Raw genomic sequence first — 26131 nt, forward strand, 5'->3', positions numbered from 1 at the left:
CTTGCTGAGCTTTATGAATCTGACAAACAATGGTCAACAAATTTGTGTTTGTGGTCAACAACATCTCAAATTTGTGTGGAAAATCAAACTAAGCATAAACAATGGTCAACAACATCTCAAATGCTTAGTGGTATTGACCTTGATTCAGCAAGGTGTTGTTTTATGATTGACCAAAGCTATTTTTATGATTGATGTGTTTTGTTCTATTAGGAATTAATGCTAAGATAGTGTTTGATGTGTTTTGTTCTATTTTTATGATTGACCAAAGCTAGAATAGAACCCATTAGAGGATTGAGTGAAGAAATAAAATAGCTAACTTGAACAAGTGCAAAAGAAGACTTAAATTCTTACTAAAATGTACAAATTTGGATGACTCTAATAGAAGTAACCCACTACTTTAAACTAATTCAATTGCCATAACATGTTCACTTCATTATGATATCAATGTCAATTCCCTCCCTTGTTGGCTATCACAACTAGGACCATTCCTTGCTATACTGCTTGTGACAATTCCATCTAAGAACAATATATATTAATATATAGAACAATATTGATGTTCAGTCTGAAATAGAAATAAGAACAGCTAGTAAAAGTTGCAATCATTATAGGATTTGGATTAATTGTTCTCCTAACCCTCATAAAACTTTCTCTCTAAATGTTTTTTATATACACTAATTGATTGTCCTTATAGCATTCTATCTAGAAATAATCCACATTGACCAATATGTTTTTGTTGACCAGTTCTATAAAAAGCTAATAATGCTAGTCCTAAATATGTTGTGAATGTTGAAATTGAAGTTAGTAGTGTACCACCGGATAATGATTCATGAAGGAATGATGTGTGTGGATAAACGAAATAGAATCAAACCAGGATTGATGTGTTTGATGTATGTGGATAAACAAAAATTAGGAATTAATGCTAAGATAGTGTTTGATGTGTATGGATAAACGAAATAGAATCAAAATATACCATTTCTCAACACAATATTGTGTTTTGTTCTATTTTTATAATTCACCATTGGTTATGTTCCATTTTGTAACTTTTGTTCTAATATGTTTACCAAATGCTACCTAAGAGTATAACACTTACCAAAAATATATGATTGGATTCCTAGGATTCCTAGGAATCAACATTTAGGACTGTGGAAGGTGTTGGTGGGGGTGGCATCTTTGTGCCCGTGCTTACTCTAGTTGTGATTTTTATCTTTGTAATAATGAGACTAGTTTTACTAGCAATATTTGGTTTGAAATATTTGGATAATATCATACAAGCACTACCTATCTCTTGGAATTTTTTAAATGAAGTAATTCATGCTAATCATTCAACGCCAATGGGTATTGATGACATATTTTTTTTGTAGGGTGGATCACATCAGTCCAAAAGTAGCATCACATGTGGATCTACTAGGATTTTTCTAACACGTTGTAATTATAGTACCTCTGGTACTCTTTTATTAATATATATATATATATATATATATATATATATATATATATATATATATATATATATATATATATATATCTGATAAAAAAAATGCTAATCAATATATACTATTTGGATAATTCCCTAACTAAAAGAGGATATATCTATATATATAGAAAAATTTATCTAAATAGACCCATAAATGTAACCACTGATGTGTGTTTTATTTTATTCATCATATAAGGGGGAGCATCCTAACTAATATGTATGTCTACCAAAAAGTTCAACAATATTGAAACAACCAAAAACAAAATAATTCAAGTTCATTTAGAAGTAATTAAAATGAAACTGGTACTTTTACGGATGAAGTGATCCGTAAATTGTTTTTAAGTATTTACGGATCACTTGATCCGTAAGCCTTTTTCGGATCAAGTTGATCCGGAAGAGGCTTACGGATCAGGTGATCCGTAAATACTAAAAAAACAGTTTACAGATCAGGTGATCCGTAAAAACTAAAAAATAGTTTACGGATCAGGTGATCCGTAACAGCCCAGCAACTTCCCAATGGCGGTTTCTGCCATCGACGACAACAATGGAGGAAGAAGAAGCAACGTGAAGGAGAAACGTACCTCGAGGAAGAAGCTAAGTGTCGAAGATGAAGCAGAAATGCGAAGAAGAACCACACCCACAGTCCTATGCAGAAACGCGAAGAACAATGAAGGAATTGAAACGCCAAGAAGCAGAAACGCCAAGAGCAGTGAAGAAGATGGAATCACGGCGACGCACAAGAAGAAGATTGAAGAAGCAGATGAATGAAGAAGATTGAAGAAGAAGAAGCAGAACTCTGAGGAAGAAGAAGAAGTTGAAACGCGACACAGGAGAGAGAGGCAAGAGAGTTGTTTTTTTTAAAAAAATTACTGAAAGGCATAAATGACTTTTCCCATTAATTACTGGGTGCACCAACAAAACTGCTGGGTGCACCTAGCAACACTCTTCCTCGTGTGGTGCAACAAATGATCAACATTTCAAGTTTGGCCCACATTATATTATGTCATTTGAATCCATGTCATAGTTGAGAATCGTTTTGGTGTTTTATTTATTATTTGGGGTAGTCGTGATGTCATCATGACTCTTTTCTATTTAATCCATGACGTTGGAGTATTTGGGTAGTATAAAATTAGAGAATTTTTTTTTACGAAAGCACATGTTATTATATAAAAAACGTGTTAAATACTTTAGAATAAAATTTGTAGTTGTATTAAGTATTCATAATATATGTTACAAAATGTACCTGTGAATGTAGCTAGCAATTTTTTTATATGTAATAATTGAACTTAAGGATGAAGAATTTATAATAATTCACTCATATAACTCGATCAATTAAATTAAACTCATTTAATATAGTTAACAATTGATTTGTTTCTTTGTTTTTAATACATATATATTTTTTGAATTATGCAAATACTATCTTAGTTACATATATGAAAAAAATAAAAAAATATCATCATTTTATAATTTCGAAAACAAAAATATTTATAATCATGAAAAAATAGTAACCGAAAAGTAAAATAAAAAATATATTTTGCATTTCATTTATAATAAGAAGGATAAAATATAATCATTGAATAAACTAATGAAAACTTTTGCATTTCATTTATAATAAGAAGGATAAAATATATTTTTGATTCTTAAAATATTTCATAATTTGATTTTAGTTATTATAAAATTTTATTTAGTCCCTACATTTTAATAAAAACACGTTTATAGTCTTTAATGAAGGACTCAAATTACATTACTTTTGCTAAATGTAGGAACTAAAATATATTAAACTTTTATATGAACTAAAACCTAATTTTAGGGTATTTTGAGGGATCCCAAGCATAATTTATTCTAATAAGTAATATTATTTTATTCAAATGATTTTTCTTGAAAAAAGTATTAATGGTTTTTAATCAATTAGAAGATTTTTTTACAACGACAACATATTAAAAACATTTTTTTACTTGTGTTTTTTTTTTTAAATATTTGTTATTATTTTTTATGATCATATTAGATTATTTCATTACTATATAGTATTTGAAACAGACAAGTATTATATTTATTAACTTTTAAGAATAAAAAATTTAATACATTTTAAATTTAACTTTAATCATATTTGTTTATTTATTTTATAAGATAAAATATTAAATGTTTTTGTTAGATTAAATGGATTTTTTGTTAATTTATTCTACTAACTTGTTCAACCTGATGACACTTGTCAAATTAGGAAAATATATCACATTAGATTAACGTTTTGCATACATTAACCAAAATTGATATTGTTATTGTCAAAATTTTATCAACTGACCGATTTAATCAAGTAGAGATATTTTAAGAAAAAACATTTTTTTGTGTAACTAAGATATATATGGAATTTTTATTTGACAAACTAAGAAAACATTTTTAACTTAAGAAACCTAACTGAAACAAAGGTCTAAAATTTTATTTTAGCTATAAAGATGTTAAATTAAAAATAAATAATCTTTTTTTCTCCAATAATTTTCTCAGGATATTAATTACTCGTTCATGCGTAATTCTAAGGTCAATCGTTCATGCGTAATTTTGAGGTCAATCGTGCAACTTTGCAAATCTATCTTTTTCAATTTTTTGTGTTAGAAAAGTTACCACAAATTTATTGTAATCTATCTTTAGTAATAAAAGAACAACCTACAAGCACAGTGTCACCCTCTCGAATTTTTCACAATTTTTTATTCCTCTTGTTCTTCGTGGTTCCACTGTTTCGCGCTAATCGTTCAACTTGAATTTTGAAATCGATAGGCCAGCCTCCTTCGACGCTAGATTGCAGACATGGGAGGTCACATCGCCGAGTCTCAGCTTCATCTACTCTCGCTTGCACGTGTCAGCGCTTCCCCCACCTCCCGCGCAACCTTTCTGCGTTCTGCTTCCATGCTTCTTTGTTCCACCATTTTTCGATTTTCATTTTCAAATTCAAATTCAAAAGCGTAGCTTAGGTGTGTGTAGGTTCCACGCACAACTCATTCTGTCACGCCGCCGAGCTATTCGCACACCAGGCTATACCAACATTGTGCAATAGCTTCTGATTTCACACAAATGTGAGTAACTTCCGATTGATTTTCATTTGTTGTGTTTCCAAAAAAAATCCACCCAGCCTAGCTTCCGATTGCTTTTCTTCCAACCTCATTTCTGCATTCCAGTTTCACAATCTAACCACGATCCTGCATTTTCATTCTCCGATGTACAGAGGTTGTCACCTGTGTTGGTTGAAAAAGCTCACCACTTTGTAAGGTTCTTTGTATATTCTCCTCCCCCTAAGCGCCAAAAGTTTTTTTTCTTTTCCCTTTTTCATTTCTGTGCAGAAATCCGATTTCTTGCTCAATTCACGTCGCTGATTTACTTTGATTTTTTTCCTCAGGTCGACAGTGGTACCACCATGTCGGAGAAACCAATGCCGGTGGCGGAAAATTCCAAGGAATTGGGCACGCTGGAGCCTCCCAATGTATCGTTCAATACTCTTCTCGAAGAATTGAGCATGTTTTTAATTTTATCTTGGTAGAAGAGGTTTTTGCCATAAAAGTGTGTAAAAAAAAGAATTGAAAATTTTATCTAATTCATAGCTTTGATTTGGATGGTTAGGATAATATATATTATAAATATTCTTTTTATTTAAGTCTATAAATCCGTTTGGTTTACTTTTGTTATTTGTCATTAATATTTTAAATCATTGTATTTAAATCTATTCATGTAAGTTGAGCTTGTCATGTATCAGCTTTTGAATTAGGATTTGTAATTAATCCTGCTTATCTAACTTTGCATATAGGTAGGAAAGTTGCTTGCTGGAGCATTATTGGGAGGATTGCAGGGAAATAAGTATTTAAAATTGTGGAATATGAAATATTTTTAATCTATGAATTTCAGGCCTCTTACACAAATAAAACATATTTTTAATCTATCTATGGAGTCATGGTCTATTTTATATTTACATTAATGGATTTTTAAAGACCGTTTAACAACTCTGGTCTAATTTAAAACTTATTACTTTATATCCTTTTTGTAATATAGTGGTTATGTTTATATTAACTATCATTTGTGTATTTATGTAGCACAATGCTTTATTTTATCTGGATAATGCTATACTAGTTTTTCTGTATTTTGTTTGAATGATATTGTGTTTTTTATTTGTTTTGGACTGATTTATGAGTTGTAAGTTATGTGTTTGATATAATGTCCAAATGAATTTTAAAATGTTTTAGCTTATATAATGTCTAAGTTTATTATAAAACATGAACTTTGAAAAGAAAATTGCACATGGTTTACTCAATCAAATAAAAAAGAGAATGTAATGTTGAAACATGAAACTGATGAAAGCACCATTAGTCCATTATATGTCTTTTCTTGGTAAAATTGTGAAATGGATTTGTCTTCATTTTGAATCATAATGTAGGCTTTTAGCAGTGACTCTGTTGGCAGATGCTTAGTGTGGTTATAGCCGATTCCTGGCTTGTTGATTGACTTTGCTCTAGTTAGTCTAATTGACATTTGGATGAAATTTGATTTAATAGTATATTTAAAAAAACTAATGTTGTAGAAATAATGGTTTTTTTTATCAAATAATCATTTAGAAAATATGTAAACAAATTATTTTCTCAAAATTAAGTCCATTTGATCTTCACTTATTATTATTTTTTGTTTACTTTCTAACTGTTATTGCAAACTATTTCGTTAACTCAATTGAGTTATTGTAAACCTATATTTTTGTATTTGGCTTTGATTTCTATGAATAAAAAAAAGTTATTCTATTATTCTATTTAAGAATTGAATTTATTGTATTGATTAAAAAAACACTAATTACATTTTTTAACACTAATTACATATGCAAATGCAATAAATCCAATTCTAAAGAATAAAAAATGTGGACAAAAATATAGTAGTGTCTTTCTTTTTGCTAATATATAGTAATGCTAATATTATTGGTTGTCAGTGTTGTGAGACACAGGAATGTGTATGTCTCATTCTTCATGTTGGAAGCACGGTTGTATGTCTTTTTTATCTAAAAATGTGAATTGAAATTTTGCCATGAGTTTGTTCACATTAAATAGTGTAGGTGCACCTAATGTTATCCTATAACAAGAGATACGTGATTGTGACTTCAAAAATTGAAATCAAATTATATATAAGAGAAAATTATATTTTTGGTCTTCTAGTTTATCTCCAGTTTTAGATTTGGTTCCCTAGTAATTTAATTTATGAATTGAGTCTTTTTATTTTATAAAATCGAGCAATGTTGGTCCCTCAGATAACAATTGGACGTTCACCGTTAGTAAGTGATGTTGACTGTCATGTGTCACGTTCTTATTGGATGATAACTTTCACGTGTCATGTTCTGAATGTCAACTCTATGAAAGATGAAATGCATTATTGTTTTCATTGATTAATTAGAACATGACACGTGACAGTCATCATCTAAGAACGTGACACGTGGCCGTCAACATCACTTGCTAGTCAACTTCACTTGCTAACTGTCAACGTTCAATTGTGGCCTAAGGGACCAACATTTCATGATTTTACAAAATAGAAAGACCTAATTCGTAAATTAAATTACTGGGAGATCAAATCCAAAACTATAGATAAACTGGGGGCCAAAAATACAATTTTACCTATATATAAAAATAAAATGAAAGCGAATGAAAGAAGAGGAGAAAAAGAACATTCGTGACTATTCTTTTCCATACACAAATTAACTTTAAATAGTTCTTTGTAATACTCTGGCTTAAGATATAAGCCAGAGAATATGCCGGCAACACAATCTGCTGCTGTAGACATTTTATCTGATTTTGTTTTTTATTAGAGCTTTTCAATGTAAATTTTGTTGCTTTCTTTCCCTTCTGGACGAAGCATAAAGTTCTGATCTTATTTCCTTGTTCAAGATATAGGAGATGCTGGCTTATGAATATTTTTAGTATACTTGACCAAAGAGCAAAATAATACTGCAACATTTTCAAAATAAGATGATTACAGGAAAAATTGATATTATAATTTGGAATTCTAATTTTCAATTATAAGATGATCAGTCATGCCAGCATGTGATTAATAGTTTAATTTTAATTTGGACAAAGAATAAGTTAAAATTTAGAATCATAATTTTAATTTGAATAAAAATTTGACTTAAATATGTTTTAAGTCTCTTAAGTTTGAGATATTTCTTTTGTTTTAATCTCTCAAATGCATAAAATATTATTTTTAATCCCCGAACTTGACTTTAGAAAACTAAAATGAGCAGAAAATATGCACCTTATAATTCCTAAATTCACTTTCAAAGGACTAAAAATAACATTTCACAAAATAGAAGGATTAAAAAGAAAAAAATTATTAATTAAGAGATCAAAATCAAATTTATCCTAAATTTGAGAGGATAAAAGCAAGATCATTATACAATTATTAATTTAATCTTTATGTAAAATTTTATATTATCAATCAATTAGAAATGTTTTGGTCTATAACTTTTAAAATAATTATTATAAATAACAATTAATAATTGAATAACAGTCTAAAAAACTTCTATATTATCAATATATTCTTATTAAATGATTTTATTAAGAGTTTATTTTCCAAGCTATAAACATAAAAGATTCTCTAAAAAAACAAAAAATATACTCATAAAATACGAATTATATTGTATTAATTAACTTTTAAAAACTACATTAATTTGATCATTTTAATAATCTTAATTAAGCCACATGTTAGTCCTATATAATTTTGTTGTTAAATTTGTGAGACCATCTTGTCATTAAATTATAATCTTCATTAAAGTTTTACTTTTTGCACATTCAGAAATTAAATTTAAATTTTTCATCTTTCAAAGATCAATTTGCCCGTGTTTCATACTTTCAGTGACGAAATTAACTATTTATCCTTTTTTATATATAATTGGTGAATCTCTTTTAAGCATGACAATAAAAATCAAACACGTGGATAACCATGTAACCCTATTCCGAGTTTGACAGGAAAAATCCACTTTGACTGAGATTAGGCTTAGATTTTCCCCGACTTGGGGAAGCAGGGTTGGGTATGTCACTCCCCCTCCCATCCCACTATTATATTTTTATAATTATTAATATGTAGTTATATATTTATGTATAATTATATTATATATATATAATACATAATTGTATAATTATGTAGTAATTTTATATTTTATTTTTATAATTATTAAAAATAGAATCATTATTTTAATAGTTAAATAAATAATATTATAATCATAATACTAATTACAATATAATTAAAAATTATACATAAAAATATAATTTAATTCTTAAATATGTTTAGTGTTGGAAATAAATATGTATGTTTAAGATCCAATCCTTCATGTTATCAGTATTAGTAAAAAAATGTTCTTTATTTTATTATCATATTTATTATTTTATTAAATTATTAATTTGACAAGTCCTTGATTAAAATCGAAGACTTGTTATCATGATAGAAGTTATGATAATGAGAAACAAGTCCTATATAATTTCAATCTAAATTATTCTTGATCGTAGGATTATTGTGAATAGGACATCAATAATTCGGATAGATCAATATATACATGTAATTGTTTTTATTGGATAAAGATTAATAAATCTCATTTATTAAATTACATATATAGATTATGTATACGTGGATGTTATAGTTGAAACGACTCAATTGGGAATTTTTAATAGTTAATATTACCTTGATATGTCAATATGAAATTCTCAAGAAGAAATATAATATAGTTTCCTTTAACATGAGATTATACAAGTTACCTGTTATATTTTAATTTCGGACATCTAATGTCTTAAGACACTAGTTAAATGAATATTGGATATGATTAAATACTTGTAGAATTAATGATTAATCAAGAATGAATCCATCAACTCTAAGTAATGAGTTTGAGCTCTATGATAGAATTAAGACATTGGTCAAGAAAGAAAAAAGTTTTTAAGTCATTCATTGATTAAATGTATTAACTTATTAGAGTTTGACAATAATGTTATATTCTATAATTAACCTTGAACTATAAATGATGGAAAAAATATTACCTTATTCTTCTATTGATTCTTGAATGTAAAAGATGTTATTTTATGTTATTCGGACGTTAAGTAGTGTTGCTAGACGCTTACATTGTGTAGTAAATTAATTATGATAAATTTACTACTGGTTTAACATTGAACTTACAAGATCACAATAAATGAGTGTTCCAATCTTTGCAAAATAAAATAATTTATTTGATAATTAAATTATAGAATTTAATTTAATCAAATAAATATTTTAGTGGAATATTATTATATTTTTTGTTAGCACCTATAATTAATATAAAAAGGGGAGTATTACTTTATAAATGTGGAAGTTATCCATAAAATAAGAATAATATTCTATTACTATTTTTAAGAATGTGATTAATTATTGTAATTGTAATTAGTCATGTATAAATTATCTTTGTCTTATATCACAAATATAAGATAATTCTTATTTTTATAAAGATAAAGAGATATAAAATTATTTTAAATATTTCTTTTTTCTATAAAAAAAAGACCCAAATGCATATTTCTTTAACATTATAAATAAAAGCATTTACATGAGACAAACACAAACTAAAGTTCAAGCCTAATTTTATACTTGAAAAGTAAAAACAGGATTTGCTCTTTAGAGTTCCACTCATAAGTTGATCGCATGTATTTTAGTGTGGATACATATATAATTTTCTTCACACTATAGAAGATAAATTTTGTTACTTCAAGAATGCATATTCGGATACACAAATGTATTTTTCTCTATTTATTATGTTGTATATTTTTTAATGCAAAATAAATCATAATTTTTCGCTATAAATATCGGGAATACTTCTATGTAACTATCATTTACATTATTTATTCTTTATTAAATTGTATATATATTGATTGAATTAAAATGTAAGAATTTAAACTTGATATTTCTCTAATTAATGATTTTCTCAAATTTTTATGTAACTATGAAACACTACCTAATTTTCTAAACTATTTCATAGTCTAATCTATGGCAATACTCTCCCTCTCTCTCTCTCTTCTTTGATTGTTGTGTTGCCGACAGTGGAGACTTGAGAGAGCTACAAAGTCTTTTTCAGTCGCAATTGATGGCAGTGAAGTCTGTTTCAGTTGCCATTGGTGGTGGCAGTGGATTTGTAGCTAAAGGTGCCTTGAGATTACGGCAAACCCATCAAATTAAAACTGATAAGTGATCCGTGGATAATATATATGACTTTGTTGTTTATTATGAATTATTGAAAATTCAACTTTCACGGGTTATATCTAGTTTCTTACCATATAATTTTGTATGATGTTAGCATGTCATTCTCTGGTTTGGATATTTAGTTTACTTCAATGCTTTATCATATTTCTTACATGAGGAAATAGGAATGGTTGCTGCATCAAAGTTCTAGTCACTTTTTTTAGAGGAATAAACTTATGTTATTTCATAAAATAAGCTCAGAAATCCAATCGGAAATGTGATGGAAAGGGTGAGAGCTAGCATATAAGATTGATGCCCTAGTTAATGAGTGAACAACAAAATTTGCTTGCTTCTTGATAAAACTCACCAATGAGTTTAGGAGAAAAGAAAGCAACTAATTACATTTAGTTCTGAGTCTTTGTCGGGACGGTAGACATTAAAATTTGCACATTCCTCCATATGAAGTGCTTGATTTTAGGAGGAATGTGCAATGTCCAAAGCTGCTTCAAGTTTCCATCTACTTTAAAATGATCATTTACAGATAAGTTATCCATAATATGGTGATAGTCAGCGTGGACAGAATGTAACCCATTCTTGGTAAATTTCCATATTCAAGCATCACATTCGGCAACATTTAAAATAGGCAGTTTCTAAATTTGTTGGAGGCCTATGTTATTGAAAATCTGAGTTATGATATCAAACCTCCCAGTACTCGTGTGGTGATCAATTAAAGTATTGACTTTCATATTCTCTAGACCAAAAGGAGGATGAGTAGAGACATAAGAATTACCTTTTTTTTTTAATAACCATGGTTGATTCTAAATATTCACCGATTGTCATTTAATTTGATCCTCCATCTTGTGTTTTCCCTTGTCACAATCCGTGAAGCCTGGATGCTATGCTAAACATAGCTTGGATTATGTCTCAAATTAGCATCCAAAATATCTACATTGGAAAAATATTTAACTTTGAACACACTTGAAATCATAGCATCAAGGTTAGATATGAAATCTCAACCCTGTTTCCTAGCATAGATAAGTTAAAAGCATGAAGATTTTTAAATCTCATTCCTCCATTTTCCTTTTTAATAATTAATTTGTACCAGCACATCCAATGATACCTCTTGTTGATCCGCTTTTTTTACCCCACCAAAAAGAGTTTATCATTTTTAGCAAGTCATCCTCTAAAGAAGTAGCAGAGAGAAAGAAGACATTCATACAATAGGATGGAATGACCTAAGCACATAATTTTATGAGAATTTCCTTATCCGCCTTAGAGAGATGTTTCCCAGACCAATCATTCATTCTTTTTCACATTTTGTCCTTAATGAAACTAAAGATGCCTTCTTCTCCCTTCCAACAATAGATGGTAAGCCTAAATATCTAATCATTACTAATAAATAAAAACTTCTATAAATAATAAACTTTATTAATCTAATAATTATTAATAAGATATTGATTCTAATGAAATTGGACTTAAATTCTTTAAGGTCTTAAGTTTGTGAATGAAAAAAATGTGATTGAGAAAAAAATACTTAAAATTTTACTAAAAGTAATCAATCAGTTAGTATTAACAGAGCGTATGGATATTTCACTTTAATGTTATAGTGACAAAATTATTCTTCAAGGACCATTCAGGAATCATGAATGGTCAAATTAAAACATAAAAACACCATTTTTAAAAAAAAATTATATGATATTAAATAACTTTTAATCTTAACCAATTCACTTATAAATTTACCACCAGCATTTACAATTGATTAATCAATAAGTTTTTTCCCCCTAAACTCTTTTTGATATTTCATATTTTGTTCATTTATAGAAGGATGGTCACAGTCACAACATATTGTACAAAGGAGAGCAGAGAAAGGACATCTATAGTGATAATGCTCCAAATTGTGTTATGCTAAGTTTTGACCCTTAACATCTATCTCAACTATTGAGTTAGAGGAACACATTCGAGTTCAATCTCTAACACTCCTCTTTCAACATGTTGAAGTCTCACTGAGATCTCCTGTTTGACCTTCCCCTCTTCAAGGGAGATGATACTATCTTTAACAAGAGTGTTGTCGCCACTTGCTACCCATTTTCCAAGCTGCATGGACTCATTGATTGAAGATTTTTCATATGCCTTTGCAGCTGAAACTAGAGGTTGGATGTCAATTTCAGCCTCGCCCATAAAATCATCCGTTGAGAAAGTATCTTTGTCATACACAAGCTGTAGATATGCATCACAATAAGTTAATTTCACAAATTTAGGACAAGATCAAGCAACATTAGGTGTAAAATTTAAACGACATTGGGTATCAAATGTGAGAAATGTCACCTTTAATAACTTTTTCATAAAAGTTAAATTTTATCAAATTTTCTAATGTATGTGTTGAAATTTTTATGGTGTTGAATTTTTTATGGAATAGATTAAGCCTACAAATTTTTTATATAATTTAAAAATTAATTGATATTTCATCATAATATTGTATTTTAACAAAATAATTTGATATTTAAAGTATAAGTAAATTTATATTATTTCATCATAATATTGTATTTTAACAAATAATGTGATATTTCATCATAATATTGCATATCTAGGAAGTTCTGAGTTATTAATATAATCATTAGGATATATTAGAAGATGATTTAATAGTTGGTTTAATATAAACTTTAACCCATGTAAATGGTTATGAAAAATATAATTTTGACAAATATTAAATAAGTAGATGTGCCTTTGATTCCTAGTTTTGAATTCTTAACATAGATTCCTCTAATTTTGTCTCTATGTGAGTAGTATCCCATATAATCCTTGTGAATTTGTGATTGATCCTTTCCTTTTAATCCTAACCCTTTCCTTATCTGTATTAGATTGTGTGAGCTTTTGATCTTTCCTTTGGAGTGTTTACCTGACATAGCCATGAAAGAAACAAACCTAGATAACCTCAACATTGATGATGAGAACCCAAAAACAAATATACGTATAAAAGCTATTTCCAATGCCGGTTTTGATCCTTCCTTATGTTTGCTTGGAAGATTCTTGACTGACAGGCCAATGAGAAGTTATATCATGAAAGAAAAGAATGTCACTCATTTAGAGGCCTCTATAAGGTGTCTCAATTACTGACATCAATGCCAACACTTTCTTATTCCAGTTTTTTTACCATGTTGATATCCAAAAAGTTTTGAAGGGAGGCCCATGAAATTTCAACAAGCATTTGCTTATGTTGAGTGTCATCAACGAAGGGCAAAATCAGCAAATGCCCCATTATTTAATGTGTCTTTTTAGATTCAAATCCATGAACTACCAGTCGAATTCATGTCCCAAGGGGTGGGACAAAATATTGGCAAACACCTGAGAAAATTGAGTATGTTGAAAAGAACAATTCTAACTATTGGAGGCATATATGAGAATTCCAATTTTCCTCGATGTTAGGAAGCCTATTAAGAAAACGCCAAGAATCAGGAGAAAAAGTAGCAAAAGTCCACCTTAAATATGAAAGGTTAGGGCCATATTGTTATCTTTGCGGACTAATGGGTCATACTGATGACAACGACAAGCACCTGCTGATAATGGATGAAGATAATGATCGACTCACAAAAATGGGGAACAAAGATACGAGCTGGCCCTAAAAGTTCTATGTCAACACCTTCTTGCCCATATCTCTGGCAAGGAAACATCGACGACTCTAACAAAATGTCAACTAATGCAAAATTTGTTATTGAGCAACAGAAGCAAAGCCATAATTATGGAGGGGACACCAGCATAAATGCATATAATAAAGAGCATGAAAAATGGGCAAAAAAAATTGGTTACACCTTTTCAAAATCCAAAATTGATGATTAACCAATCATTGCAGTAATCCAAGGCCAATACCAATGGTGTAATGATTATAGAGAAGGATAACATTCAAGAAATCATTGTTGGGGAGAAAAAGAGGCATTTTGATCCTTTTGAACATAATTTTGCCAATTCTACCCAAAACCCTAATCTTTCACCTAGCCTCACGTCAAACACCACTAACCGTATACCTTCTGCACCCTCAAACCTTCAAAATACACCCTTAACATCACTAAACCCTACAACCAACCCTATCAAGCATACACAACAACATATGCCAAATACTAATAATCCTAGACCTCAATATCAACACAACTATCCCAACCCAAATATCCACCCACTATCACTTCACAAATCCCAAACCACAAACAAGACCCAAATAGTTTATCTTCCCATGTCCTAAACCTTACCCTTCGTAACACACAAAATAAACCTCCCAAAAATGATCACCATTTTTTTTGGCAGGCCCTAACAAAGTGGTCTGCAGGGACAATGATTCTTCTAAGCTAGAATTTTAGGGACTTACAACCCAAGTGTAGTTCCTATTCTAAAAGACCTCATTTGTGCTTACCATCCAGATGTAATCTTTTTGTATGAAACTCTGGTTTATTCTCAACGCATTGAAGAAATGAATATGCAAATCAGTTTTGACTCATGTTTCTCTGTTGATATAAATGGTAGAAGTGGAGGTCTTGCTCTACTTTGGAAGCATCCATTTACTTGTAATCTCATCAACTTCTCCCCCCAACTTCATAAATGTTGAAATTCATGTCCTAAGAAAATTAGTTTGGCAACTAACTGGTTTCTATGGATTTCCTGAACATGAAAGAAATAGTGAGTCTTAGAGGCTTCTATGTTCAATTGTTGCTTCTTCCATCTCCCTCTGGTACATCTTTGGAGACTTCAATGGACTCCTCTCCAATTATGATAAGATTGACCTCTCAAATCACTCAAATTGGCTCATTCAGGGCTTTCGTGAAGTTATTTCTAATTGTAATCTGCATGACCTCCCCATGGAAGGCTACAAATACATAGGCTCGTAGAAAAGGAAAACCTGATGCAGTTGACTAAAAGTTAGTTAGAACAATGGTCACTTTGGAATGGATTCGTGTATTCCCTCGATCGAAGCTCTCAAATATGATTTCTTCAAAGTTTGATCATTCCCTCATCTTTCTAAAATTAAATTCAGGTGATAGAAAGATAAAAAATATTATTTTTTCATGTTCGAAAATTCTTGGCTCCTTGAGTCTGAACTAGAAAAAATTGCTGAAAGTTGTAGAATTAACTCTGTTCTAACAACATCATGGACATAATTAATTCATGCACAAATGAGTCAACACATGGGGAAGGAAAATTATATCAAAATTTCATACCCATATTGATGATGGCAGGCAATAATTGAAATTTCTCAAGCAATTTCATGATGAATACAAGGAGATCAATGACAAACTCTCAAACCTCATTGCCCAAGAAGAAGCTTACTGGAAGCAACGAGCAAAAACTTTCTGGCTAAAGGAACGAGACATAAACTCAAAGTTTTTCATTCAATTGCCACAACTAGGGAAAAGTTTAACACCATCACTTCTATGGAGAAAAATGGAACAATCTCCATGAGCATAAAGATATTGGTTGTATTGTAAGTAATTATTTTGATGGTTTGTTTCTTATTGGAAATTTTAAAGATCTATTAAATGTTGACCACATCACTTCTTGTATATCTATTGAGGATAATTCTGTCCTGTTAGCCCCTTTTACTATGAATGAATTAAAAAATTTCAAAATCTATTAAATGTTGACCACATCACTTCTTTTCCAAATGCATTATGACAATCTAAATGTTGCGTTTTACAAAATATTTTGGTATCTTTATGGCCCATAGATTTTTGCAGCAGCCACTACTTGGCTAGAAAATGGCTACTTTCCCCCTAAAGTCAACAAAACATCCATGATCCTTATTCCCAAAATCCCTAACCCTCAATCCATGAAAGATTACAGGCTTATATCCTTGTGCAATGTCCTTTACAAAAATTATTTCTAGAACTCTTGCAAACAGAATCAAACCTTTTCTCTCAAAATGCATTTATGAGGAACAATCAACCTTCATAGAAAATCATTTCATCACTAACAATTTGGTTATTGCATCTAAGTTGATCCACCATATAAGATGTAAAACACAAGGTAAAGCTTGTGAGATAGCCTTGAAAATTGACATCAACAAAGTCTTTGATAGGGTTGACTGGAATTATTTGTTGATTGTTATGACAAAAATGGGTGACCGAGATAAAACTTGATCTTGAAACTATTCAGTTTTCTATAGGACCAATTTCTCTAGAGAGAAGTCTAAGACAAGGTGACTCACTATCACTTTACCTTTTCATACATGGGTGTTTCAAAAAGCATTCGAGTAGGAAAATACCTTGGTCTTCCCTCTATTATTGGAAGGAAGAAGACAGTCTTTGGGTGTCTAAAGGATAAAATGTGGCAAGGGATCTACCATTGGAGGGGAAAACAATTCTCTAAGGTGGGAAAATAATTTCTTCTTAAGTCTCGTGCTCAAGCTATTCCTACTTATTGCATGGGTGTTTTTCTTTTACCTTGAGGATAACCTTCGAAAGATGATGAAATCTTTTTAGTGGTGTTCTAACAACAATTCAAGAGGTATAAAATAGATTAGTTGGGATAGACTTACAATGAAAAAGAGTTTGGAGGCATAGTTTTTAGAAATCTTTACACTTTTAATTTGTCTATACTAAGGAAGCAAGGTACGAGGCTCATCTCAAACCAAGATACTATTGTTTTTAAATTGTTCAAAGCTAAATACTTTTTTCATGTTGATTTATTGGATGTCAATCTTGGACATAATCCAAGTTTTGTTTGGTGTAATATCTTTGCTTCACAGGTGGCGATAAGGGAAGGCATGGGATGGAGAAATGGGATGGGTGACAACATAAATGTTTGGAGTCAATTGTGGCTTCAATAAAATAGAATTCATTGTTACTACTCTATCACCTCACGGACTTGAGCATTTGACAGTCCACTCTCTTCTAGACTATGACAATCGAAGTTGGAGGCTCGACTTATTGCAACAAATCTTCAACAACATTGACATCCAACAAATCCAGAATATTCACATTCTAAACTCTAATGAAGTTGATGCAAGGACTTGGAAGCTTACAACATCTGGAAACTACATGATTAGTTCAACTTATCTTCACATTGATGACTCATTATTTAATGATGCAAATGTCAAAATTGAAGGCAATTGGAAGCAGATTTGGTCTCTACCGATTCAACTAAAGATAAATCACCTTATTTGGAGGATTCAACGTGATTGTCTCTCATCAAGAGTTAGGCTCCAATCAAAGGGAGTGCAATTCCCTTCAACGTGTCATTCTTGTCATAACAATCTAGAATACAATTGGCACATTTTCTTTGGTTGTGAAAATATAGTTTCTATTTGGGTTGTAGCTGGCTTTTGGATGGAAATCCAGCCTCTAGCGCATCAAGCTAAAGGTATCTCAAGACTCATATTCAACATCATAAAATCCTTGCATCACGATGATTGTAGCAAGTAGGTAGTTATCCGTGGGACTATTTGGTGTCGAGGTAATGAGAAAATATGGTAGCATACTGAAATTCCTCCAACAATTTTGGTCTCTCTTGCATACCAACATTTGTTTGAATGGAACCAGGCGCGAACTCTCTCATTTGAACCTATTCACCAACAACAACGATATGAAGCTTGGCATCCTCCACCCGCAGGTCGTTTGAAGTGCAATATTGATGTTTCGATTTTCAATGATCAAAACATACTTAGAATGGGCCTTTGTATAAGGAACGAATGGAGGTTATTTCATGGTAGCTCAAACAGCTCGGACGAATGGCTCTTCGAATCCAATAGAAGCGGAAGCATGGAGCTTATTGCATGCTCTTACATGGATAAATGATCAGAATTCTCAAAATATTGATGTCGAGATGGTTGCTAAAGTTATAGTGGACAAAGTATACAATAACTCCACTGGTAAATCTGTTTTACAACAATAAATGTAAAAGGCTTCTTCTTAGTTTCCCAAACTCAGTGGTGAGTTATGTACGACGACAAGCTAATCATGTCACCCACAACTTAGCTAGGGTGTCAAGATTATATGCAAGTAGTTTTCAATCACATTCCTCATTGTATTTCCTCACTTATTATGAATGAAATATCTTAATTGTTTTCTTAAAAAAACATAGATTAAGTATTGTATTTTTTTCTTTCTAAAAACACCGATAACTTGAAAGTCATAGACCAAGCTTTTACTTTTGTCCACCATCCCCTTAAATTTTCTTTAAACTTAAATATCTCCGATGAGAGTTTCTTAAATGATTTTTTAAGTGAAAAAACTGTTTTTTATAGTTTTTTTCCATTAGAGTAAATCTATGTGGCAAAGAGAATTTTTAAAAAATAAGATTTGTATCTTGTGTAAGAAACTATTTCTTATATAGCCATAAAGAACAATAACAACACCATAATTAAGTAAAAATAAAAAATATAAAAATGTGAGTTTCTTGAAAATTTTTAGAGTTTCTTACCATTAGAGCAACATTGTATATGAATTTTTTTATAATGACATGACATTATAGGAACCACAAAATATACTGTGGGGACCATAAAAAGTAACTTAAAAAATTCTCATTGAAAATGTTATTATATCTTTGTTGACGTTAAAAAAATAAATCAAGCTCTTTCTTCGTTATTTATTTTCATTTAACAATTAACCATTGAAATCTAAACCCCAAATTTCAATTTTAATGAAAGAAAAAAGTTGAATGGATATTAAGGATGATTTACATACAACAATCCATTACAAAAATAATTATTAGTCTATTATTGAAGAAAAAAATTGAATAAAGTCTAATGCAAGATAATGGGTATTTTTTTTAGGTTAAGATTAATTATTAGTATTAATTACCAAAACAAATTAATGTGATAATTTTTCTTATGATTACTCACAATAAATGGTATTCAACTTACCACTTTAAGAGGTGGAATGTGATCAGGAATTGACAACATTAAGCTTTCATTCCAAATTGGATTTAAACTACTCTTTATGACACGTGTCTTCACTGACTGCAAGGCAAGCATAGATATTAAAGTTAGTTCTTGTTAAGTTTATTTTACATATATGAATGTTCCAAGTAGTTAAGAGATGAAGAAACTCACTTGGTGACCAAGAGATATGATGACATAAGGGTCACTACTCATTACATCACGGATAGCAAGGTTAGTGCCTTTAACCACATTGACCTTGATCAACCCAATAAATTCAACCATACCTGCCTATATAAGAGTAAATAGGGAGAAACAAGATTTAAAAAAAGAAAATTTTAATAGGTTAAGACTTATCATTTTCTCTTGTTGTTTACTTAGAAAAATATATCAAATAATATATAAATGCTCAATTTCTCAAGTTGCATGTTTCTTAGTAATGCTTTGAAATCAAATTCACATGGGAAAATAAATCATAAAATTTTTAGTGTAACAAATCCTGAAAACTAAATCTTATTTAAGCCATTCTTTTCGTCATATCACATACAAACATAAACATATTTCTTGGTAAAAATGCATATTTACAATATATTTCTTGCATTAGATTATTTCAAAAAGAGTTATACAATTTATTTGATAAACGACTAATACAACTAGCTATAATCCAATGAAACATTACCAATGAGTTGCTCTTCTTTGAACTCTTATGTTCAGAATCTTTTCTTCCCCAACTATTTCGAAATGCGCTCCCAATACGACTTTTAGTTGCTTGTTTATCATAGTGTTTTTTGTCTTGTGGAAATTTGTTGCTTGAGGAACTTCTTGCATGAGATGGTACAAAGGGACAAGACAAATTCTCCTCAATATTCAAAAACTGTAGAAACTCATATTTTCTCCTGAATAATAAAATTATATTTGCGAATCACAATGATGTACCTTTGCAATAGAGTTATGGATTATGTGTGTATGTGTGTGCGTGTGCGCTTTTCCATTACCTAATAAAATCATAGCGCTCCTCAATGGAAGAATTTGGTTTTGGCTTTTTTATGTTACTTGGAAGGCAAGCTTCATACTTCATATTAATTACTGTATTTCCACCCAAATTCACCAATGCATCAACTTGTTCATCTGTCCATTCATCTAGCTTTAGTGATAGAACCTATGGTAATGTCAAATCACGTTAGAACTTTTATTCCTAAACATGCAAGTAAATGCATGTAAGAACATGTAGGGATACATTGGGATAAGGGGAAAGGCCTTAAAGTACTCCCTTCCCACCAAGATGTTTGGATTGCATAATTAGTAGACAAGGTACCAAATTGATTAGAAAATTGTTTTAAAAAATTAATCATATTAACTATCTTTCCAATGTAAGCTAACAAATTTCATTTATCATTTTTGTTTACTTTTCTCCTAATAATAGTTTAAAAATTAAAGGTGGTCATCAAATACATGTGTTCTTAAGTAAAATTTTATTTATCATTTTGTTCGTTCTCTCCGATGACCTTCACTTAATTATTATATATCTTGTTTATAACCACTCAAGTAAAAGCATTATCAAGTATATTTCTCACATTTGCTAGCAATTAATGACGAGATCATGCACTTCTATACAAATTGAACATGAGACTAAGTTGACAACAAGAGAATGATGAACAACAAAGAAAATAAGAAACCGAAACAAAATCATGTCGTTGGTTATATGTATCTTAAAAAATAGTAAAGAATCCAAAATATTAATTAAAATTATGAACATTTGCTCATAATTTTTTTTAATATCAAACAACCTCCGTTTGAATATTGTATTATAAGAATATGTAAACATAGTCCACAGTAAAATAAATGTTTTCCATATAGCTGCAGGAGCCTGAAGATATTGAAGAAACAATATCCTCAAAATAGTTTTAATATTGACAACCCTGTCATTTCTTGCCAAAACTATAGACATGGAAAAGATGATGATTGTGTTACATAGATAAGTGAGGTTTTGAACAATACTTACAATATCTTATCTCAAAATACTTATGTTATCACAACATACCTTTGATATATGGACACCTAGGCTTCTATGTACACCAGAGCATTTGATGCAAATAAATACTCCATTATTTGAAGACCTAATATATTCAACCAATGGTGTGAACAAAACCAATTAAATACAAATAATATGATTATTTTTCTTTTTTTTTGGAAACTAAGTTCCTAATAAATTTTTATCATATTCCATGTACCCAAATATTCTTCCTTCATTATTCTAGTAATATAAAAATAAAAAATAAAGCATTGGAATAATATCTAAGGACTCTCATCATGATATTAGTTACTGAGGCACATCAAAAATAGGATAGAAAAACTTTACTAAGGAGAAAAAAGGTTGAACAAATTAAACTTGTCAAGAATTCACTAAGATACATGAAATGTATGTTGATAGGATAGGATGCTCACCATGATAGGAAGCAAATAATAAAACACATTGAAATTGATGTTTCTATTCAAGTGTATATATGTTGATGCAAGGCATATATCTATCTTCTCGGTTAACTTAGACAATCAATGAAAGATTTGTCCAGAAAAATAACATCTAGTCCATGATTCATGATAATATTATAAAACAACACAAGCAGTGAGTAATACATAAACAAAATTTCTTTAAAATTCAAGCTAATACTTACACCCATTTTGGGTCTGATGATCCACAGTCGGCACAATACTTGTTCCCAGCTTGACGCATCAAATTATCTAGCCTTTTTTGTGGACCTAGTAATCCATATGGAAAATGAAACAAAGTTAAAATAATCAATTAAATAAGCTTCTGCAGTAAAATTTCTTTACAAAATGATAATAATTAAGGTTAAGAACTATAATAAAAAGGGAGCTATAAGGATGAGTTAATAGTTGAGAATGAGATTTAAGGGTGAGAAGGGTGAAGGAGAGAAGGAGAAGTTGTTGGTTCAAATTTTTCCTATTAACATTTGTAACAAAAATTGACAAATGTTAATATTTACCGATAAAAAAAAAAAAGAAAAGAACTACACTAAAGATAGTACAAGAGGTGCTTTGGAGGTACTTTGATCTCTTATTATTTAAAATTATTTCATCTTATTTAATTCAGTTGTAAAATAGCTCTTATGTTGTCTTTATATATAATAATTAGAGACAACTTTTCTTAATATATCACAAAACAGTGGAAATTGTTTACAATATCTGATATTTCATTATATTACAAAAGTCAAAACAAGGAGCATCCTAGCATGAGAAGGTAATTATAATGCAACCCTTAATTCATTCATGGATTAGGAAGGTTCATTAGTTAATCAAATATCCATATGTAGATGATAAGCAATATATTGAGGTACAAGTAGTAATTCACGTGTTGTCAATGATAGATTGACTTTTGATATTTTCAAGTTTCAATTGTTAAAATTTCATTTTCTTAGAATATGATATACTGAGGAAGTATTATTGAATGGTAGATTTTACACAAGACATAATATGATATGGTAGATTTTTCACAAGCTTCTAAATATCCGAAACATGATATTATTGGGGGCCTTAGGCATAAGGTGTCTAGTTATGCATATTTGTCAAGTGTGTGGTAAATTATTTTTTTTAACCATTATATTGGTATAAAATTGTTTCTACTAAAAAATGGTGACAATTTTTCATTGGAAACCTTAAATGCATATAAAGAGTATTTTTCTTTTAATATGATTTATTCTATACATAAGTGCGATCATCATTTAGATGCCTAAAAATATGTATTTCTTTGATTGCACTTAACAAATTCAGATACTAGTGGGTGTTATTTACGATGATCACTTGATTTTTTGCTAAACACATAAGTTGTTGATGAGTGTTCCATAATAGTAGGGATCGAAAACAAATTTTCAACTTTTTGAGGAATGAAAGTCAAATTTTTTTTTATAAGGACTAAAATCAAAATTTTGTTGATTTTATAGGGACTAAAATATATATTTAAGTCTTAAATTTTTATTGTTATTTGGTAATTATAACAATAATAAGGAAATCATAGAGCTTATCTCCTAACAAAGATTAATGAGTATTTTCTATTTAGTGAAAAATATTAATAAAAGGGTAAAACTGAAAATTCATTAAAAGGATCAACTCTATCTAATGTTCATGCATTTCCCTTAACGCTAAATTGTTAAGTTAAACGTGCATTTTCTGTCAAAAAAAAAAAGTTAAACATGGATTTTATGATCAAAGACTATCAAACAGTGCATTAATGTAATAGAAAGAAAAATATAAAGGGTCAAATACCGGAAGACATCCATCGATCTCTAAGAACTTGACTATTCAAACTTGGTGTTTCAGAACATAAGAGATCATAAAGGCAAGATCCTGATCCTACAGTTGAGATATTTCATTTTAAAGTTAGTCCGTTATGGTATCATCATAAATTTTGAAGAAATTACAAGAGAGATCACTATTAGTAACTTCCACTAATAAATACAGGCACTAATCTTATAAAATATAAAAATGGCTTGTATCCTACTAATTTTGAAACTCACCAGTTGTCTTCAAGTCTTTACCACTATTTTGGTCTCGCTAGTTGCTACAAACTAACAATTAACCAAATCTCTATTTGACTAATTATTTATAGCTTCATAGAAATGGAGATTCACCTTTTTGGAAGCCAAGCTTTTCTCTCCTTGAAAACTCAACTTACTCACTTAAAAAGTAAATCTAAAGAAAACATAATCCTATCATTTCACCAATTTAAATAGTTTAACATACTAATTAAATGGGTCGATATAAGTGATATAAAATTTCACTATATTTATATGTGTGAAAATAAACTAGTGGGTTGGAGGATATTCATGATTTTTTATCCATAATAAAAATAATAATTTAACGCAGTTATCAATAAAAGGTGGATAGATATATTTTAATATTTAAAAAATAAACTATTTTATGGTGTACTTAAATAAATCTAATAAAGATTAATGCTACATAGTTCAAGATGCAAGATCTAAAGTTGTTATTCTCTCATAAATCAAAATAAGAAAACAATAAGAATAAGAGTACCAAAATTTTCAAGAAAGAAAATAATTATCCAAATAATCTTTAAATAGGAGGAACTCAATAAAATTCTGGTATTAGCATCCCTAGTCACTTAAACATTTAATAAGAATCATGGTTTTTTAGTTCCTCGAGAGAAAGGAAATTGCATTATCCCTTTTCATCCATTGATTAGTCTTGCATATACTTTTTAACCCAAAAAAGAGGAGAAAAGAAAATGTGAATAAAATGATCCTATCATATACAAATGGATTGAATCTTTTTTATATAAAACACCTATATCACATGCCTTTGGGAGAGAAGAAGTGAAAAACGAATAAAAAGATTTTACCTGATACACCATTGGCATCAGAATTTTCATGTTGAACAGACATCTCCACCATCCAATATTTGAAACCAAGTCAAAAAAATTGAGGCTACAATTTGAGAATAGCCATATGTTTGTCAATCACCTCTCTGCATGAAGATATAAGAGCACTCAACATATTTGATCATCTTGCAAATAACTCTTGCATCACATCATGGAGAAACATAAACAATGGCCAATGGCAATAAGAAAGGTATAAAAGGTAAGAAAAGAAAAAGGTTTTCTAATAGAAAATCTTACATGTCAAATTATTTCCTTTCTCATTTTAAATTGGGCATGAGTCATGGGCAGCTTAGAAGTCTCTGCAACAAATAGAAAATTTGTCAGAAATCAAAGAAACCATAATCTGTTAATTGGCTTTTGAGAGCCATTGAAGCAACATTCAATGAATTAGAAAAATTAGGAAAATTTTCAAATAAATCTGTGGGGAAATCGGGCTTGACAAACCTTGAAGATGAAACTGGGAAAATTTGGGAAAATTGCATTGAAAAAACTAAAAAGAATTTGAAATGAAAACTAAATAGTAAATAGGGATTTTGAAAATGGGACAGTAATTATTCTTGGAATCTGTGTTCTGGCAAATTGCATAGTTTCTTATTTTGATTTTAAGGAAATGGATCGAGAACATTGGGGATCAAAAGTCAATGTGAGAACTAATGATTATTGGGATTGAAATTGTTGCGATGATGAATGTTTTACCCACCATAGAACATTATTGTTCAGAGAGAAAAATACTTGAACGCGCTCACATGGGGCGTGTTAAATCTTCTTCACGACAAATTAACAAATATTTAAGCAACACACATTGGTTTCATCAATTCCTCAACAACTACTACCCATAAATAGAAATTTCCGGTTTGTTTTCCTTTTATATGTGATGTTATTGTATAAATCGAAAAAAGGGGTGAAAAAGAAGAAAAAAGATATTCTTCTGCCACATATCGTGTAAAAAATATATTCTCAAATAATTTACATTTTAATTTCTTAACGCAATATTAATTACTTCTTTTTATTTATATTTTTTATCATATTAATGATATGAATTACAAAAATAAAAAATAAATGATAATAAAGTTTATTTTATAAAATTGTTATTTTTTTATCTATTTATTAATTTTTCTTTTATTTATGTAAAATAATCTAGGATGATAATTATAAAAGAATGGAAAAAATATATAAATTTAGCCTCTTT

At 29.7% G+C, this 26131-nt stretch overlaps 1 protein-coding gene and 1 long non-coding RNA gene across 3 annotated transcripts; one reads left to right on the top strand and one right to left on the bottom strand.

The window, feature by feature from the left end:
• The first annotated feature begins 4174 nt into the window (after positions 1-4174).
• On the top strand, positions 4175-5154 carry LOC102659993 (uncharacterized). Its single transcript, XR_416820.3, has 3 exons — positions 4175-4539; positions 4689-4732; positions 4860-5154. It is a non-coding gene; the product is annotated as an uncharacterized lncRNA (long non-coding RNA).
• A 7255-nt stretch (positions 5155-12409) lies between these two features.
• Positions 12410-25729, bottom strand: LOC100799376 (probable ADP-ribosylation factor GTPase-activating protein AGD11). 2 transcript variants are annotated; one of them, XM_014763680.2, is made up of 11 exons: positions 25643-25729; positions 25180-25241; positions 24904-25028; positions 23811-23897; positions 22202-22286; positions 21571-21646; positions 20525-20688; positions 20209-20425; positions 19704-19820; positions 19515-19610; positions 12410-12889 (listed from the first exon to the last, which is right to left on the bottom strand). In XM_014763680.2, exons 3-11 carry the CDS (start codon positions 24953-24955, stop codon positions 12608-12610), a joined length of 1176 nt encoding a protein of 391 aa, XP_014619166.1. In that variant the 5' UTR covers positions 24956-25028; positions 25180-25241; positions 25643-25729; the 3' UTR covers positions 12410-12607. The 2 variants fall into 2 exon arrangements, with proteins under 2 accessions (XP_014619166.1, XP_003539244.2); XM_003539196.4 differs by lacking the exon at positions 25643-25729 and adding an exon at positions 25387-25614.
• Positions 25730-26131: the final 402 nt, after the last annotated feature.

This window comes from Glycine max, chromosome 11 (genome assembly GCF_000004515.6).
Source record: "Glycine max cultivar Williams 82 chromosome 11, Glycine_max_v4.0, whole genome shotgun sequence".
NCBI classification, from domain to species: domain Eukaryota; kingdom Viridiplantae; phylum Streptophyta; class Magnoliopsida; order Fabales; family Fabaceae; genus Glycine; species Glycine max.